Source organism: Crocodylus porosus, unplaced genomic scaffold (genome assembly GCF_001723895.1).
Source record: "Crocodylus porosus isolate Cpor-Errol unplaced genomic scaffold, CroPor_comp1, whole genome shotgun sequence".
In the NCBI taxonomy this organism is placed as follows: Eukaryota; Metazoa; Chordata; order Crocodylia; family Crocodylidae; genus Crocodylus; species Crocodylus porosus.
Window position 1 is genome coordinate 8,063,117 of NW_017728947.1, and position 17,602 is coordinate 8,080,718.

The 17,602-nt window shown below is 41.6% G+C and overlaps 1 protein-coding gene across 1 annotated transcript in view; it reads left to right on the top strand.

Moving 5' to 3' along the window:
- The window catches only part of SERGEF (secretion regulating guanine nucleotide exchange factor), a 260,481-nt gene that overhangs the window by 52,504 nt on the left and 190,375 nt on the right, over nt 1-17,602 (top strand). The window contains exon 8 of the mRNA XM_019552141.1: nt 6,122-6,285. Within this exon, the coding sequence (XP_019407686.1) occupies nt 6,122-6,285 (164 nt within the window). The remainder of the gene's footprint in view (nt 1-6,121; nt 6,286-17,602) is intronic.

Here is a 17,602-nt window from a genome sequence, read left to right on the forward strand (position 1 = left end):
TTCTGGGTAGTAGCTAAGTCTTTATCTAAGAGTGCTTCAGTGAATAGATGATAATTAAGCTGTGATGACCCTCATTGTTAGACCTGTGTTGCTACCCTTAACAATTTCAGTTCATGAGGGAGCTAAAAAGATAATTGAGACAGTAGACAAAGCCTGGGCTCAAAATGGAATTTGCACATACAGACATGCACACAGCATCTGACAAAGTATGGTGGGACCTGTGAAAGCTCCCTGCCTCTCTGGACCAGTTAGTGTCTAAGATGCTACCCTACCTTCTGTCTGACTTCAGTTTAACATGGATAACCACCTCTCTGCATACTGAGTTCCCATTATCAAATAGCATTCACAGGTTGTATGGCAGGGGATTCTATGTACAGTGTTGTCACAACCACTATAGCTTGTATTATTCTGACATCATTTTTATCAGTAAGAACTGTTATAATCTGTGTTTCTACTAGGAATATTTGCTGGGAAGCTCTATGATTCTAGATTACCAACAAATGATATTGCATGTTGGGATATACTATATACCTGCTGGAACTTCCTCAGGTTGTACAGTCCTGACCAGCAACTCTTAATTGTTCATTTTCTAAAATGTTCCTTTATAAGCTGCAGAGCTGGCCTTAGGGGTAGATGGTGTGGCAACTGTTTAGGGTAAGGGGGGTGCTAGCGGTGTGGTGCAGCTCTGCAGGCACTTGGGGGGGCAGCATAATGCAGCTCTGGTACTTTTATTCAGGTAGCTAAGGGAGCTGAAGTAAAGAACAATGAGTCATTAATGGGCTGCCTAAATAGAAATATATACCAAAACTGCACCACGTGGGGGAGGGGAGTGGCTGCTTGGTAGCGGCGGTGGCAGCAGGATTGGGGCTAGAGCTGGAATGCTAATTTTAATTTTCACTGGCTGTCACCTTTTGCAAACAAATGCTAGGGTATTCTGGGATGCTCATTTTAATTTTCACCAGTCATGAAACTTGGAAGGAAACAAGTCACAGATACTTAACAAGAGGTTGTCAGGGTCCAGAAGAGGAAACAGCTCAGTTAATGGCCGCAATGATAAAATCATGCAGACGTGATGAAAAAATACTTGAAATCTGTTAATGGCAACAGATATAGCAGTAGCAAGAGGGTCACAGTGGGGTCATCAGATGAAAAATACATAGATAATCCACAATTCAACTTTCAGGAATCATCACAAGATAAAGAGAGACACCCAAACAAAATAGAAATTCTTCATTTGGACCAGAGTAGTGATGATTCCACTAGTGACAGAGAGTAAATGATTCCCATTATAGGCACTGGCAATGCCATTTCTGGTCCTGTGTTATGGCCCTGTCTAACACCCAAAATTCAAGATCTGCTAGTGATCAATGGTCCACCAAAAGTAAAGGACATGGATATTCCTTTTGATGTGCAGAATCACCATTTTTCTGTGACATTTTTATACAGAAATCTTGAAAATGGTAAAGTTCTAAAGTGGCACTGGCTGCTTTACTTGGAGTCCACTGACAAGGTTTTCTGTTTCTGCTGCAAGCTCTTTGACTTAAATCCAAAGTCATCCCTAGCATTTGAGGGGTCAAATGATTGGAAGCACGTCTCAGATCCTTGTGCATCATGAAAGGTCACCTAGTCATTTCAATTCCCACCGAACATGAGTCAAAGCAGAGCAAAGGATAAAACAGGGTATGTTTTGTTCTCTGCCTCTGTTCATCGTTGGAAGATTTTCACAGAACATGTCAATGTCACTAATAATTCAGTATGTGAACATGCTCGGAGTGCAGAACTGAAAGTGTTAAAGCCGTTTGAAACCAAACAGTTGAAGTCCATGATGCCCACATTGCCTTGGCTGAGTTGGAGGAAGCAGATGCTGGTATCCATCATGAAGCGCTCACCCCAGCATGTCAATTTGCTGAAGTCAAGGTTGTTGTCTCCACTGCAGTGGTACATATTGTTTTTAAAGTCAATGTGGTGGGCAAAAGTATGAGAAGCAAGAAAAATGTCAACATTGTTGCACTCACAAACTTGATAAATGCCTGTCCTAACTACATTGTAAACTACAGAGAAGTTGGGTAGGAGGAGCTCTCACAACAGCTAAGGAAATACCTGAAAATCTTGGTTTTGATCTAATATTTAAAACCAGCCCCACACATTTGTCAGAAAAAGCATCAATTCAGCTATGAATATGAAGAACTGTGAAGAACTTTGCTATTTCCAAAGTCTTCTTCCAATGGACTGTAGCACTCCTCAAGAAGTTCTGCAATTTATTTACAACAGTGAACTTCATGACAACATCCCAAACACATGGACAGCACTCAGTATCTTGTTAACCATGCCTGTGTTGGTGCCAAACAGACCTTCTTGGAGTTGAAGCTTATAGAAACGTATTTATGACTGACCAGGTGAGATAACTGGCTATCTTTGCTGGTCACCCTGTCTATTGAGAATGCTGTGGCTCAAAATATAGACCTGTCACAAGCAATATCAGAGTTTGCAGCAGCAAAGGCCTGCAGACCTGTCTTCTGAGACTTGGAATCTTGGAAAACAAAAGTTGTTTTTGTTATTGTTATATATTAGTTTAGTGTTTAATTTAATGTTTTGTTTATTTGTCACTTAGCTATAATGCCATTTTTTATGACTTGTGTAATTTATTATTTGAATAAAATTGAATTAATTGAATGTTGTCATTTCTACTTTTGTTATCTTTTTTTAGTAAATTATAAAACACTTTTGAGATTAGAGCTTTATTTCTGAAATGAAGGGGTGAAGGGAGTGGGTGCCAAAATACAAGGTCTCCCAGAGCACCTTTTCCCCTAAGGCTGGTTCTGATGAGCTGAACTTGTTCTTGTCAAGGTCTTTGGCATCTTTTTAGTTTAGTTAGGGAAATGTTTAGCAGGTTTGGCATATTGTGCCAAGCATATTAAAAAAATCCATCAAAACTTTGGAAGGGGTAAAGAAAAGCTGATGACCAATATACCTACTCTAGGCAAATCTGTTCTGTTTGAAAAGGCATTAGCTAGTATGTTTAGAGATCTGACCATGGGGGTACTGTAGACTGAGTTTAGCACTTTAAAATCTCGTGTTACTGATCATGGGTTACCCTAATTTGTACAAGGCTGCAGTGGCATGAGAAACCGGTAATTCTGTTAATAAAAGTTGTGACTTGCCTCTTTAATACAGGCAAACAAACCAAAAACTGTTTCAAAAGATTCTGGAGAATTCTAAATACCTGTATGACAGGAAGTAAACTGAACTGGTTTATGGGATGTATTTTAGGTGATCTGAGAGGAGGAAATTGAAAAAAAAAAAATTAAACTAAGGAAAATAAACCCCCATTAGTAGATTTCCAAAAAGACAGTCTCTGGTCACAAATGTATGTAGAGTGAAACTTCCTGTTGTCACAGTCCACCAGACCGGCCTGCCTACTGGGTAGAGCTGGGCATGGCGTGGCAATTGCAGGGCTAAGAGTCAGAAGCCACAATCAGGAGCCAAAATGCTAAGCCAGGGTCAGGAGCCAGGAATCAGAAACATTTTTACCAAGTCTGAAGGATAATCTACAAGGTGAAGTCCAAGAGTAAACCAAACTGGGGTCAGGACTTAGGAGTCAGGTCTGTAAGGCAAATCCAGAGGCTGAAATCCAGTCTGGCAATATCTCAGTCCCCATCTCTTTGGTACAGCCACCAAATAAAAGCTGCCTAGTTTATGTGCCTTCTGATTTGTCAAAATTTCTTGTGCTGGTGATTTATCAGAAAAACCTCATCCAGGCACTCTACGCTGGAAACCTCCCCACCTCAAAAACCCAAACAAACATGTTCCTAACTGGGGCTTGTAAGCCTGAGTTTGCGAACTTGGGTTAAAATGGCTGTGAGAACAAAGTAACTTGAGGCATAAACAGAAGTGACAATTTTCGTCCAATCTGGCCCCTGAAAATGCTCTGCTGCCATGACCAAACACAAGTGCACAGCTGTAGACCACTTTAAAAGAGCCCAATCCTGTGACAATCTGAGCTCTTGCATGAGGGTTCAGATGAAGACACTCCAAAATGGAGAGTCTTTTGTAACTTGTGTCCGCATGTGCCAGGAGCAGGGCTGGGCTGACGCATCTCAGCCCTGGTTCTGGTGCTGTCTAGAATGGGAGGTGGGGCAGGGAGTAGAGGGAGTTCAGTCTGGGTTTTTTTTAGCTGCCGCTGGATTGTGTTGGCTGGAATGAGCTCCCTCTGTTCTCCTCCTTTGGCTAAAAACAACCCTGGGGCTGGAAGTGGGCAGGGGCGTAGAGCAGCTGCAGGCTCGCAGCCACTCACAGCTGGATCCAAACCCCTGGGACCCAATAGAAGCACCATGAGTTACAACAGGGAGCTGCTCTTCTGTTTGCCCCTTTGGGTTTGAATGTAGGTTATTGTCTCGGGTTCAATCCCAGGCTCGGCATGTATGAATTCCTAACCCAAATTATAAGTCACCTGACTTCATGGGTATTCTAACCTGAATTAACCAACCCAAATGAATTTTTTCCCCAGTGTAGCTATACTGTAAATGGATATAACATTTCTCCCAGGAGAAAGCCTTTGGCCTGGAATCCTACAAACAGGGACAGGCTTGTACCTGTGAAGTATAAGAGACAGAACGTGCTAACAGTTTTTCCCATGGGACAATGGTGTGTATGGCTGTAACTTAATAGCACCTGGTTCTAGTTAATTGCCAGTCATTCCAGGGACAGGTTTGTCAAATTTCCTGCTCTCCTGGACTACCGTCTGTCAGAGGAGCTGCAGTACAGCTTGGGAGCTCTTTTGTCCTGGGCATTTACTCAAATCAATCAGAATCACCTCAAATGAGACATCTGTTTACAGCCTGAAGCAGTCTGGTCAGGTGAACCTGACTGCTTCCACCTATAGAGTTTTAATTCATCCCTGTAGAAATGAGGTTAACAATACGTAGCTTTGTTTAGAAAGGCCTTTGAGAATTCAAGGTGAAAAAGTGCTACATGTCTGCAAAGTATTATGCATCAAACAGCATCAGTATTCATTTGCTTTACAGTGCCGCAGCTTCTGGTACCCAAGCTAGCTTAAATATCTGCATGGCACTGCTCTGTAGACCTATCCAATATATTATAGCATAGAAAGGATCTAAAATACTGCTGATTTTATTTAATTTAAACTTCTTTTTTTGGGGTGGGGGAAAGTCAACAAAACCAATTGGTTTAAAATGGCTAATAATGCTTGTAGCACCAGTTTACCAAGCAGAAGAAGCCCTTATTTTGCAGCTAACAGAAGTTTGACAGAAGGTGTCTTCTCTTTAGAAGACATGAACCTTATGTTAAATACAGGGACAGAGGATGTTTCACTGCCAAATACTAGGAAGGAAGGAAAATATCTTGGACTTTTATGTAAGCTATTTTGTGTGTGTGTCTCCAACCAAATGAAAAGGTTTCTCTTTTAAAACAAATATGTATGAATTCTGTACCACTTGTACTGGAGGCAGGTTTTCTGAGCCAATGCAAAGTACAATCTGGGCCTTGTGGGACACAGTTTTCCTGTTTGAAAGTAAATTGCCAAAGTTTCAATAATTGCAGCAAAGCCAACATTATTTAGCTACTGCTTAACATCCTCTGTCTTCCCAGATCTCACAAAGCAGATTACTCATTTTTTGCTATTGCTGCTTTCATGTATTAACTAGAGCAGTGGTTCTCAACTGGGGATCTGCAGTCCCCTGGGGGTCCACAAGCAGGTTTCAGGGGGTCTGCCTGGTCTGGCCTGGTCTGGCCTGAGGAAGGGGCAGAGGTAGGTCCACCTTGTCTGGCCCTACAGCTTCTATCTTGTAGGTGGTGCTGTGGGCTCCTCAGTGCTGCTGCTCAGGTGAGTGTGTTCCTGAGGCTCACCACTGCTCAGCTCTGTCTGCTGCACCTGGACTGGAGAGCTGGGGTGTCCTCTCCTGCACAGGGAGCAGCAGAGGTGGGTAATGGAGTTTTTATAGCATGCTAAGGAGGGCTTCAGGAAGAAAAAGGTTGAGAACCCCTGAATCAGAGGATAATAAGTAGGACATATAGTAGGTTGTTCTGGTTTTGAAATTGGTTATCCAGACCCTCTGTGGGCTTCATGGAGAAATAATCTATAGTTGTGTGCGCTTTTATTTAGAATCTGGCAAGGTCTTCACATGGGGTAGAGCAGACTATGGACAACTTGGAAGAAGTTCAGTTCATGATGGACAAAGACAGGAGGTGTGCAGAATATCTGAAGAGCATTCGGAGCAGTTACTTAATGTCCCAGTTCCCGTGCCTTGCCTTACTGGAGCATCTCAGGTAAGGGATATTGTGTCCTATTTCAAGCTTTAGAATTTCTCCTTTTGGACGTGTGGGAATTAGAATAATCTCTGGATAAAACTCATTTAAAAATGCAGCAATAATACGTCCTGCTTCCCTTCTGATAATCTGAATGTAGTTTAACTCTGTTATTTGGAATTCTTAACCATATTTGGAATTCTTAACCATTGTAGTCGGAAGCAAGTTTGTTCTTTGTAAGAAGCAGTGAAGAAAACTTGTAACTATTAGAAGCAAAAATACAGCTTCAAATGTATTTTGTCCTTTTCAGGTGTCAAATGTGAAGGAGAAGTAGTTGCTGCTATCACCCTGGGTAATGAGTGAGATAGGAACTTAACCACTTGCACAGTTGCTTTTCTTGAAACAGTCTAGAAATGCTACAACATAACCAATAGAAAGTGAAGTTACTCAGGGTGGCAAATAGACTCTCATTTCAATGGAGCTGATGATCTCAATGAAAAGACTCCCATTGACTGTGACTTCACTGGGTTTTGTATCAGGCCCTACGTAAAAGAGACAGAATTTGGCAGAAATTGGACATAGCAGTGCAATCAGAGTGCTTTTATAAAGGGCAGTCAACTCATTTCTGAAAAGGCCTTGATGAAACAGCTGTCAGATTCATGGGAGAAAGCTAAACAGTCAACAAATGACTTGGAAAATTCAGTGCAGTGTATAGGAAGGGGAAGGGCCAATAGCAGCAGGCTTTGCAGCTGCTTGAAAGCAGGCACTCTGGGCAGGTCCTGTGAAGACCAGTCAGTGAGCCCATAGAGCTCGTGGCACATGTGGAGTTTCCAGCAGGACCTGTGTTGACATGCTTGTGAACTCTGAAAGCTCATTGACATCCAGGATGTAAAGGGTTGTGCTACACCCCTTCAGCTGCGTTGCACGTGTGCAATGAGCTCTTTTCACTGTGCATTCACCACACAGCTGAAGAGGATGTGGCCATACCCCTGCTGCCACAATTCTGGATCCATCTGTGGATCTACCCAGAAGATTTAAATCTTAATTTCAACCATAAATGGCAAAATATGTAGGCTAGCTGGGGTGTGTGTGCATGCGCATGTGTGTGTATGTGCGTGCGTGCTTGTGTAGACGTGATTTTATAAATATAGAAATACTCATGAATAGTATAAATACAAATTTTTGATACGGCTAACATTTGCCAACTCACTCTGTACTTAACACTGTTTCCACACAAAGTTCAACTGTTATAAAATAATATAAAATATTGAAAATAAACCCATAATAGCAGATGAGCTAATTAAGGGCTTCTGTGCTTTCCCTGATACTGTGTGGCATCCTTATTATGCAAGCTCCTGCCAGTGGTCATATGGCTGGTCTTCTCCTTTCTCCATCAAGGGTGCTGGTAATTGCTAATGTGTATTGCTAATATTCAACATGTCTTATTAGTCTCACCTCAAAATTTCCTTGTTTTCAAAGATTTGTGAGTGACAGGAATGTAGCTTGGTTCCATTTCATGTATTCATTTTAAATATTGTCCATGTGAATTATAGGTACATCTCATATTTGCTTTTTGTTCAAATTTAAATAATAAACCAAAAGCAACACCAGAAGCTCCAGGTAATTGTAGAAGAATGCAATAACGATTGTCCAGCAGCATTAAAAGGCTCTGTTTTGTGATAGCTTCAGTTCATACAAAGTTAATATCTATGACATATACAGTAATAAAGCCTCATATTTTTAAACTGTGAAACAGTTATATTGCAGATATGTATTCTTTTCTTCTCAGTGCATTGTTGGTGAGTGTCCACTTGGAATAGAAGTCATTGGGCATGTGTACATGAGATGTTTACTGTGGAGCTGATTAATTAGCTCCACAGTAAAGTCTCAGTGTCTACAAGTACTATCCTGGATGTGGAGTTTTTTACTGCACTGCAGCGCATGTGTAGATGCTGACAGGGCTGGCTGGGGGCACGAGAGTGCTTCAGTGTGGGGCTTACCTGCCAGCTATCCCTGCACTGGAGCACCATCATGCCTCAGCCAGCTCCTCTGCATCATGTTGAGCCAGGTTGGAGCAACCTCAGGCTAGAAGGCTGACCCCTGGCATCCTTTGCTAGCTGGGACTGCTCTGACCCGACTCAACATGATGTGGCCCTGGGCACATGTGTAAATGCAGTGCCCAGGAGCAAATAAACTCAAACTGTGCTGGAATATATTCAGTCACATTAATTGCACATGTAGATGTGCCCACTGAGAAAAACTGAACCCCTGGAGAGATCAGCTGTGTGAGGCATTATGTATCGTGATTTGGTGTAGTGTAGGGTGTCCTTGGTTTAGCCTCCATCTGACTCACTGGGTGTCTGATGTACATTTGTATCCACTGCTCTTGAGATGAAAGGATGATTAAGTACAAATAGATTGAGACTTGATTAGATTCTCTGTCTAACAAATATTACAAAGACCTGGTTTAACATTTCCTCCTTGTCAAAATACTTCCCGAGTTTGTTTGATGTTTTGATTTTAATAGCTCTCATTTGTGATATGTTCAGTATGTCATTCTTGCAGCAAACATTCACCACAAGCAATAAACCAACTAAGAAAAGGTCATTATATAGGGCGTGAATATTCCTCACTAAATTGAAGGGAATAAGTGATCTGTTCCCTTTGGAAATGTAGTATTGCCATCATGTATAGCCATGTTCTGTCTTAGCCTGAATCTCAAGGCAACTTCTAGATGGTGGTTTTTTGAGCACAGAGCTCTTCAGTTTCGTAATGAAAAGCAAAATTAGCAATGAAGTGAAAAATGCTTCACTTTTTACACTGGGTATGTTGCAAGCATTATAGTTCTATTGGGATTGTAATTCCACCGGTAGAAACACTGAGCATTCAAGCAATTTCTACTGGACCACAAATGGCAGGTCTGGTAGAAATTTCTGCCTCGTCTGACGAGGTAGACTTGCCTCCAGCAGAGCTTCTACCAGTTGTATACTTACTTGATAGATACAAGCTCCTGTCCTGTCCCAGTATGCAGTGCTCCAACTTCTGACTTCCCTCCAGAGAGACAGTCTGTGCCATGGTTGAACTCCACATCTCCAGCTCAGTCACAGACCAAACCTCTCCTCCTGTCAGCTTTGGGGATGAGAAAACCCAACAGCTCTCCACTTTCCTGCAGCCGATAAGCCCCTGACCAGTATCTGGGATTTAAATGCTACCCTTTTTGCCCAGCTGGGGGCTGGGAACCAGGGTTGGAAATCTGTCACTGCTCACTTCCCAGACTGGAGCCCCCAGTGCAAGGAGTGGCCAGGGCTTGGCTCTGCTGATTTATTCCCCATAGAATCAGTTTGGGAGGGAAGGGAATAATGCTTTCCACCTCTTCCCTGGACCAGAGACTGCCTGGTTTGGGGAATAAGTTGAGGGAGAAGCTTCTGCCCTCCATGATACCAAGCTGTGGGGAAACGCGGGCATACTGGAGGATAGGGTCAAGATCCAGGATGACCAGGACAGGCTGGACTCATGGGCAAAATGGAATCAGATGAGGTTTAACAGGGATAAGTGCAAATTCCTTCATCTGGGTAGGAAGAACCCTCACCACAACTACATGATGGGTGGTGGCCCACTGGCTGGCACAGCATCTGAGTGAGACTTGGGGGTTATGATCAACCAGAAGATGAATATGAGCCAATATTGTGATGCGGTTGCCAGGAAAGCAACTAGAACTCTGGTGTGCATCAGCCAATATGTGTCCAGTAAATCCAGGAAGGTGCTCCTCCCTCTTTATTTGGCACTGTTGAGGCCTCAGCTGGAGTACTGTGTCCAGTTCTGGGTGCCGCACTTCAAGAAGGACATGGATAAGCTCAAGAGGGTACAAAGAGCCATCTTCATGGTCAAGGGCATGGAGGATGGGCCGTATGAGGAGAGACTCGGAGAAGTGGGCCTGTTCAGTTTGAGTAAGAGAAGGTTGAGAGGTGAGTTGATAGCCACCTACAACTATATCAGGGGTCCAGCCCCAGGGCTTCTGGCTGGCTGCCTCTCCTCCCCCATACCTCTATAGTTTGCCACTTATAAGCAGGTTTTTTATTGTTAGTGGGTGGGGAGGTTGGTGGAGGAGCACTGTTTGATGATGGGGAGGGGGGAGGGATGGGGGGGGAGCATTGTGAAGGTGATAAAGGTTTTTTGTTTCAACTATGTGTATGCCCTGAGAGTGGTGCTGGGGTTGGGCAGGGGTAGGGGAAATTTAACAGAGAAAATCTTGGGTGATCACCAAGATTTGGGTGTGTAACTTTCAGGAAGGCACCTCAAGGGAGGACGAGGACCAACGGACATAAGCTTATAGAGGGTAAATTCAGGCTAGATATAAGGAAGAACTTCTCCGTAAGGGTCTCCAAAGTCTGGAACGCAGTCCCAGCAGAGGTGGTGCAGTCACCATCCTTGAAGGTGATCAAGAGGAGGCTGGACAGGCACCTCATTGAGCTTGTCTGAGCCCAATAACTTCCTGCCCATGGCAGGGGACCAGACCTGATGATCTTACCCTTCTGGTTCTACAATTCTAAGATTCTATGGCACATCCAGAGCCCTGCACCTACAGCCCCATGTATGGGGCTGCAGGTGCCAGCTTTGAAGTGCTGTTGAGGAGGGATGGGGGAACTCTGGCCGTGTTGGTGGGGCTTCCCATGGCCAGAGCCAAAGCAACACCGTGGACAAAGCCTTGCTATCATGCCCACTCCTTTGGATGTATCTCTTGTGAAAGCCTGACAGCTGTGAAAGGGAAGCGGGGTGTTGTGAGGAGGGAGTTGTGGTTTCCTGGGGTGGATGTCCAGTCAACCCTGACCTGTGCCTTTGGGTGCTGTCAGCTGTCCCCAGGCAGACTGAGGGACGCTACAAAACACATGGCGTGCGTGCTCTAGGTCACCTGGTTGGGTGCCCTCTGCATTGCAGGCTGTGTGCAGCGCATGCAGCTGACTCTTGGAGCACTTTTATAGGGTTCTACTGGTAGGTTTTCCAACTGCTCCAACTAAATTGATAAACTTCCATTGATTAATTTGAATGTTTACATGCACCCGCTGTCACCATCATACATGTGGCTGTGCCCACCTGATCTACTCCCTTGCATCAAGTCTCAGCAGTAATGGAGTGCTCATGGGCCTGCCTCTATGCAAAGGCCAGTAGGTTGCATAGACACAGGTACGTTTGGAGTCCTCTTTGGAGGGGAAGTTTCCAGAGGGCAGCAGCTGTTACATTCTAATTGTTATTTGTGAATGAGTCGAGAACCATTCAAATGTAGCAAATGTTATCCAGCTTTGGATGAAGCAGTGTTAAAGTTGGAGTGTTTTTGCTGCATTTGAATCATTCTTGGCTTGTTCACACACAATTAGAACCTAACAGCTGCTGCTCTTTTGAAACTTCCCATTTTGAAACAGCTCCAAATGTATGTGTGTCCATGATCAGAATAGCCTATGGGCTGTAGTAGCAGCTCTTGTGCATGCTGTACATGTCCTATGTTCCTTCTCTGACTGGTCCCTTTGTGTGTGGAGCCAGCATGGAGATCTTTTCTCATGGTAGCATGCAGGATTTTTGACTGTAAGGCTATAATTTTATGCTCTTTCCTGCAATAGTTTGATTCTGCCATTTATCCATACATCTTTGAAATCCATGAAGTTTGTTTTCAGTAAGTCTTTACATTTTTTCTTCTTGATTTGTGTATGGTAAATGATCTAGCTAACAAGTTTCTAGCTACAAAGTAAAGAAACTTAAGACACACAGTAAGAGAGAGCCTTCCACTCTTGGGAGTTTGGGTTCTTGATCCCTATACATGGAATAAAGATAAATTGATTGGTTTTATTATGGTTATTATTTCAAAGTACAACAGTAATAATTCTGACCCAAAAGACCTGATATGAGAAAATTGTACTCTTTTTGTAGTTTATTATACTGTGATTTCTGATTACAGGTCAATAAATATCTCCTAAGATTTTAAGCATAGTTTTAACTTGGCATGATAGCATATTCATAGCCACTGAATTATGTATAATTTGTGTGACTCATGGTTTTATTTGTTCCATTGGATGTTGTAAATATTTATAGCTATAACCAATATATTGGGGTAAATTTTTGAAAACAGAAGAGGTTTATATTTCTCAGTGAGAAAAGTCCTGTAGCTCCAGCTCTTCAGTCAGACTTGACTGCTTATCTCTTGAGATCATGTATCTGAGAACTGAATCAGTAAGCTGATTAAATAGCTATATTTCTTAGGGAGATAGTATATTAAAGGGCCCTTTAAAATTTTTAACCTTTTAAAAATATGATAAGTTTTTAACTCAGATTACAGTTCATCAGGAGTGGAGTTCAATCTTATTTTATAAATAATAGGTTGGAGGTTGCATTTCTTTCTTTGGAGTGAGTAGATTTTGTGGAAGAAATGACCTTTTTAAAAGGGCGTTGAAGAAAAAAAAAAAGGCCTTCTAAACCTACATTCTTGGAATCTGCTGGTTTTTGAAGTAATGTGGTCCTAATTGGAAAAGGCAGATTGGTGGATGTGGCATGTCTCTGGCAATTTTGCCCTGTCCTGGTAATACCATTCATGGACACAAGTCCTGGTTACTTGGTCTCTGTGGATTGAGTCTGGGAGAATTTTTGTGTGCTTTACAAACCTCAGTTAATGTTGTCCCGTTCCCCCGTTTTGGGGAAGGTATATTCTACGTGCTCATTTCCCAGATGTACACATTACTGCTAGTTCAACTCTTTTGGACTTTTAGAGCATGCTGACTTACCAGTAAACTCACAGTCTTTCAGGAAAGACATCCATAAATCCATAGTTCTGGTTTAACAAACATAGTTTATTCATGAAGCAGTGACCTTACAGTTAGAACTGATGACTGGGAATCAAAACATTTGGTCCCAGCTCTTCCACTCATTTATAATGTGACTTTGGCCAAGTCCATTAAGCTTGGTGTGCTTCCATTTGCACACCTGTGAAATGAACATGTAAAATATACCTTCCCCAAAATGGAGGTACAGGACAAAGTTAACTGAAGTTTGTAAAACGCACACAAATTCTTGGAGCTGTATTAATGCATTATCTCCTTTATCTATACATTACTATATTTTGATGTCCTTTTTCATTTTGGCATCTTAGGGCAAAAGAAGAAAGCATGCTTTTGTGTTCCTTTTTTGAGTTTAGATTTTACTTTTGCATTTAATACTTTATATAGATTAAATGAAATCTTTTATTTAGAAGACAAGTAAAATAAAGTCTGTGTATTGTTGTAGTTTTCTTGTTCCTCCAAGAAAAGAGAAGTTCTCTTTATTTCTGTTGCTTGTATGTGTTGCAGGACTTTCAGGTGGTATCTCTCTCAGAATGAGGTACAAATTAACAGCGTAGCACTGGAAACTGGATGAGCAAAGATAAGCTTGTAGGACTTCAAGTCTGAAGTAGCACTGACATCACCTGTCTGAGTCAGGCATATCCAAGGAAAGAGCTGGAGAACTGCTGAGATACTAGTTCACTGAGTTGTTGTACAATGAAAAGGTTCAAGAAGAAGTGAGTGTTACGTGGCTGAAGTGAAAGGTGGTATTATTTCTGACTGTTGTGATTTGGAATTAATTCATGATTTTAGCTCAACTCTTATTTGAGAAGAACGGGTAGTCTTTCAGTATGATTGGCAAGGGATACAGTATTCTCTTTTCCATCCATAGGGACTTTATCTGCCTGGCACTCAAGATTGATTGCCTCTGAGAAACTGACTATCGTGATGTCTCCTTTCTTGGTATTTTAAGATAAATTGATCAAATGGCAATATAACGATTTTTACTTTAATTTTCATGTAACAAGGGATATCAGTTTCCTGCCTTGTCAGCTTTCCCTACATGCTGGCACAAGTGAAATAAATGTTGTTGAAGAATGGGTAGCAAATGCAATTCACTAAAGGTTATATAAATTAAAATTTGAGATTAAAGTTCATATTCAGTGTATTAAAATTTTCCTCAGGAGAAAACCCTATTCCATATGGCAGAATGGAAAAACATATACCTTTTGACTTTTTTAGTGCATTTAGCTAGCTGCAGCAATTAGACTGAAAGTCTGAATTGCTTGTGATGAGTGTTCCAGTGAGAACTCTGCCCACAAATATGGCTGTTTTCTAGGCGCTGCCAGGATAGATACCAGTTCAAAAAAGCAAACCTGTTCAGTAGAGCACCTGAGCATGTTCTTGTATTGCACATGTGTTTATACCCCACTGAAAACAGGCATAAAGTTAAGAACGTCCTTAAATAAACAGTGTCTAAAATAGAGCGCACCAGTTAATTGTGCTATAACGTGCAGAGGGAGCCTATATAGATAAGCAGATCTTATTTCCTTAGTTTTTTTATGTGGTCTTTGTTCTCCTTTCTCTCACATAGGGAAAGTGAGGGTGGGTTTCAAACTGCTTTCAGGTGGGTGGCAACCCCCCTTTACAGAATCCATGCATTAAATGCTTTTCATATTCTGTAAAAGCTGACCCCAGTTCCTAATGGATCAAATGACAACTTGGCTAGTGTGGTAACATAGGGGGGGCCTTGTACTGTGAACCTACATCTCAGGAGGGAAAGGGTGTGCCACAGATGTGCATTTAGAGGAGAGAGCATGGAGTCCCCTATCAGTATGTTGGGCAGCGTATACTGGGCCGGATGTAGACCTGATGCAATTTATTTTCCTCCTCAAAACATCAGGGGAAGATTGAAATTAAAATGTCTTCATTGAAGTGAGTGGCATTTGCATAGACCTACCAACACTAGTTTTATCTGCCTGAAAACTGTTAAGCTAGTGTAACCATAGCAGCATAAAGCTCAGCATGTGCTGACTGCCTGTCTCTGTAGAGAGACATACTTGATTGTGTTAGTGTAAAGTCAAGTAGAAAGCAGGGTAAATTTTTACCTTATAGACTATCCGAAGTGCGTGCGTGTGTGTGTGTGTGTGTGTGTGTGTGGCACAAGCTTTTGTGGGCTGAAGCTCACTTTCTCAGATGCTGTGAAAGGATGTGAACCAAGCAGTGTGTAAGAAAGAGAAATCTGAACACAAAGGGCAGAAGAGAGAGGGAGGCGGGCATGGAGAGGATGGGAAAGTGTTAGGAGAGGGAAGCAAGCAAGCAGTAAACCCATAGGAACAAAAGAGGTCACAGAAACTAGCCCAAGTAATGGGATAAGAACCTGTAGTCTCTCTTTAAAACATACTTAACACAATCCAGTCTTTGGATGACTTCTTGTTCCACAGTTTCCCATTCGGATTGTGTTTTAAAGGTTTGCTGCCTAAGAACAACCAGGTCCTGTGTACCCATTCAGCCTCTTGAACTGGTTTTGCAGCCTTTCTTGAGCTCTGGGCTGCCACAGCTAAAAGTACCCAAACTAGTTAGTTTAAACCTAGTTCAGGTACATTAGTTGCAGTGTCTGTAAAGATAAACCTTTAGAGAGTCACAGCCTCCCACAGGGCAGCATAGCACCATAGAGTCTCTAGCCCTGTGCTCCCAGCACGTCACTGACTAGCCCATTTTTCTTTTAAAATATTCCAATTATGAATGTGGGTACAATGTAATTAAAGTTAGTAATAACATACCATACACAGTACTGTGAAAATCACATGGCAGCTGCATATATTATTTCACAACTGTGAAGTCTGCAAGAGAAACCACCTTTATTAAAACCTGTCTTCAAGCCACCTGAAGGTGTCCTCAGGAGCAGAAATTCTCTCCCACGTCAGTAGATCTAAGTAGCTGGTTTGTTAATCCTCAGAAAGTTTTCTCCAAGAGGTTTTGGTTTATGGAAATAGGAAATTTTTATACCCTAATACCATCCTGGTTTAATGTGGTATATGTGCATGGACAGATTCCACATACAAGTGAAATTATATTCTGAGGCAAGAGACTAGTAGAAAAGGCCCTAGAGCATGCACTTATTCTTTCTCAGTTTGTCATTAGAACTGTTACAGCAAAGAGATTAACAAATCAATACAGGCTAAAATGAGAGAAAATCGATAGAAAACTGTACTGAACTGGAAGAAAGCTATCAATTTACAACCTTCCATATAGCAAATTCATCCAAGCCTCTTTGTATTGATGAAAGAGAATACAAAAATGGTGATCTGGGGACAAATTAATTATGTGTTTTATTTGGCTGACCTGTATGACTTCAAAACTGTACAGCAAGAAATTTGCAGGTCTAAGCACTGCTAATTTTTTCTTTTATTGGTGATGCATTACATTGAAGGTTTTGTCCAAGGGGTTTATAATTTGGCCAGAATATCTCATACAAGCTAGAATCTGGCAGGCATTGTCACTCCAGGAAAATACTTTTAAAAATTTGTCAGGAACAATGTTAATTTAGGGTTCTTCTTTAGAAATGTATTGATTTTGGTCACATACATACGTACATCGTTTTGCATCTGGCATTTATAAAAATAATAACATTACTTTTTTTTCTTCTCATTTCTTTAAATGAGAAGGACAGTGTTAACATTTGATGGTTAAGTACTATTTACTTGTAATGTTATACTGGCTACTAGGTGATACTGCATAATATACTGTGGATGCGTGATAGGGAGCAGACCTCGATGATTCTGGAATAGTTTCTGTATCATACCAGAATGGTATGTCGTGCTTTCAGAAATGATTGCTTGTTGTACTGTGCTGAATATCTCTCAGAAAATCCAGTTACGGCCTCTACTTTGTCAGTTTGTCTCTGCTTTGAAGTTTGGATACGTCATTCATGTAATCACACAGTGGACAACTGGAACATTCATGCACCCACCATTCCTGGCCTTTACTCCCTATTAGAACACTTCCTCCAGAGGCGATTCTAGACTTTCTTCCATGCTGCCCATTTTCTTTGTCATGGGCTGTGTTAAGCCATTGTTTAATTCTTGCTTGAATTTCTCCTTAAAACTATTGTCTGCTACCATGATTAAGCCATATTGTAAGGTGACAGCAGTTTGGGATTGTGAGCTACATGAATGTATGCTTAAGTTATATTTACCTGGTTTTCTAACCCATTGATTTGTCTCTCTCCCCCTGTTCTGGCCTTATCTTTCACCTAAACTATAGCTGTTTGGGGTGGGAGATGTCTTTATACTGCTCTAAGATAAGTTTCTTCTTTTATGAAATGTAGTGTTAATGAAAAGCCCCAGTAAATATGTTTTTTTTTTTTCAATGTATTGCTTTGAAAATCATAGGACTCTGTTGGACCATATAGAAAAATGCATTCCACTGGGAAAGTGTAAATTGTTTTTATGTATTTTTGTTCTGATTCTTTGATTTTCTGTTTTTAAATTTTATAATAATGCACTTGGGGGTCATCATTGACCACAAGATGAACA